Source organism: Acanthisitta chloris, unplaced genomic scaffold (genome assembly GCF_000695815.1).
Source record: "Acanthisitta chloris isolate BGI_N310 unplaced genomic scaffold, ASM69581v1 scaffold9440, whole genome shotgun sequence".
Lineage (NCBI taxonomy): Eukaryota > Metazoa > Chordata > Aves > Passeriformes > Acanthisittidae > Acanthisitta > Acanthisitta chloris.
In genome coordinates, this window is record NW_008653312.1 from 17,610 (window position 1) to 19,739 (window position 2,130).

At 44.5% G+C, this 2,130-nt stretch overlaps 1 protein-coding gene across 1 annotated transcript in view; it reads left to right on the top strand.

The window, feature by feature from the left end:
- The window catches only part of SETDB2 (SET domain, bifurcated 2), an 18,442-nt gene extending 17,569 nt beyond the window's left edge, over positions 1–873 (top strand). Inside the window, exon 13 of the mRNA XM_009080453.1 lies at positions 756–873. Coding sequence (XP_009078701.1) covers positions 756–873 — 118 coding nt within the window. The remainder of the gene's footprint in view (positions 1–755) is intronic.
- The last annotated feature ends 1,257 nt before the right edge of the window (positions 874–2,130 follow it).

Below are 2,130 nucleotides of genomic sequence, written 5' to 3' on the forward strand. Positions count from 1 at the left end.
CAACCAGGGGCTCCCCAGCCACTGCGGGTCTGGGGGATGGGAAAGTATTAGGGCAACTGGTGATGTATCTTTCTTATCATTATTCTTTCCTGTAAGTAGTAATAATTAGGTGCATTACCTTTTTTAGTGTGTTTGCTGTTTGTGCTGCTCGAGTTAGAGCTTTGTAAAGTAACTGTATAAGTAATTGCATTATTCATTTTTTTGCTATTATCTTAAACACTAACAGTAAAATAAGCCTATTCCTTCGTTGATGTCTGGGTCATTTCTGTTGTCTCGTCAATTGGGAGAACAGAGGAGCATGTGTTTAACTCTGAGTCTTAGGCCTTGTGCATATAGATGGTGCAATTGCGTTAAAATGTAGCCTGTCGGACCAAAGATGAGTCACCAACACATCTTAGTAAAAATAGCAGAACAATGTTCTCATTCACTTCTGTGGTTTTCCTTTTGATTTTTGTTACCCCAAATTTACCTCTAAGGCAGAGCAAGTTATTTAGGCTCTGACCCTAATGAACTGCTTGATAAATCTTTTTTCTCCTATGTCTGGGTATTTGCACTCTCTCCATAGCTCTGGTAGGCAAAGCAGCATGCATGTGCTCCTCATATCCCTTGGTTCTCTCCCAACAAGGGAGATACCTGTGTGATACTTCCTACCCCCTGCAGATTCTGGGTCTGCATGTGAGTTGTTGGTGGCAAATTGTGAGCACGGTGCTGTGTCACTTAGTTCAAACAAATTGACCAAGTGTTTTATTTCTTAGACTTGTGAAAGCTGGAGCTGAACTCACATGGGATTATGGTTATGAAGCTGGAAGCATGCCAGAGATGGAGATTTCCTGTCAGTGTGGAGTTCAGAAGTGCAGGAAAAAAACCTTATAGGCAAAGCTTTCCTTCTGTCAACACATCTTGTACCTGGAGATTTATATGCTGGAAGGGACTACTATGCAGCACACAGTGTGCTTAAGTCTGTGGTGCTAATTGCATTAAGTTAAAATGCCTTTCACGTGATGTTTTTTTAAATTTACATTTAAGTGTCACTTTTGTAATTTAAAGAATTGGAACTGTTTGCCATAAGAACAGACTTCAGACTTTTCCTAAATTATTTTTGTGCTCCTGGTCTTCCCCCTCTCCTCATCTGCAAGCAAAGTTCACAGTGTACTGGAAGACCTCTTGTCTGTGCCATCTGCAGCAGAGACACGACTGATGAGAGCAATGGTCTGCTGGTGTTTTCTGTGCCCTTCCACAGTGCTGAGTCACAAAAAAGGCAAAAATTCAGATTCCTGAAACTCATGAATGCAAGTCTGCCTGTCTGGGAGCTAAGAATTGTTAAAATACACCTAAGCCTGGTGGATCCAGTGGGACAGATAGTCTTAAACAGAGATAAAATTAATCTGAACACTTTTGCTGAGCTATGTTTGTGCTACAAATTGAGCTGGGCAAGTCCTGCTGCTGCAGGAGAGAAAGAAAGCAGAAGAACCAGGGAACTGTCAACCAGTCAGTCTCACCTCCATGCCTGGCAAGATCATGGAGCAGATTCTTCTGGAAGCTGTGCTTAAGTACATGGGAAGCAAAGAGGTGATTGATAACCACCATGGCTTTACCAGGGGCAAGTCATGCCTGATGAATTTGGTGGCCTTCTATGATGGGGCCACAGAATTTGTAGATGAGGCAGAGTGACTGATACCATCTACCTGGACTTATGCAAGGTGTTTGACATGACATCCTCGTCTCTAAATTGGAGAGACATGGTTTCATGGGTGGACCACACGGTAGATAAAGAACTGGCTGGCTGGTCGCAAGCAGACAGTTGTGGTCAGCGGTTCATTGTCCACGTGGAGGCCAGTGATGAGTGGTGTCCCTCAGGGGTCAGTGCTGGGGCTGATACTGTTCAACATCTTTGTTGTCGACATGGACAGTGGGATTGAGAGCACCCTCAGCAAGTTCACTGATGCCACCAAGCTGTGTGGGGCAGTCATATGCTGGAGGGAAGGGATGTGCCATCCAGAGGCACCCTGACAGGCTGGAGATGTGGGCCAATGCAAACCTCATGAAGTTTAATAAAATGAAGTGCAAGGTCCTACATCTGGGCCATGGCAATCCCAGGCACAGCTACAGGTTGGGTGGGGAAGGGATTGA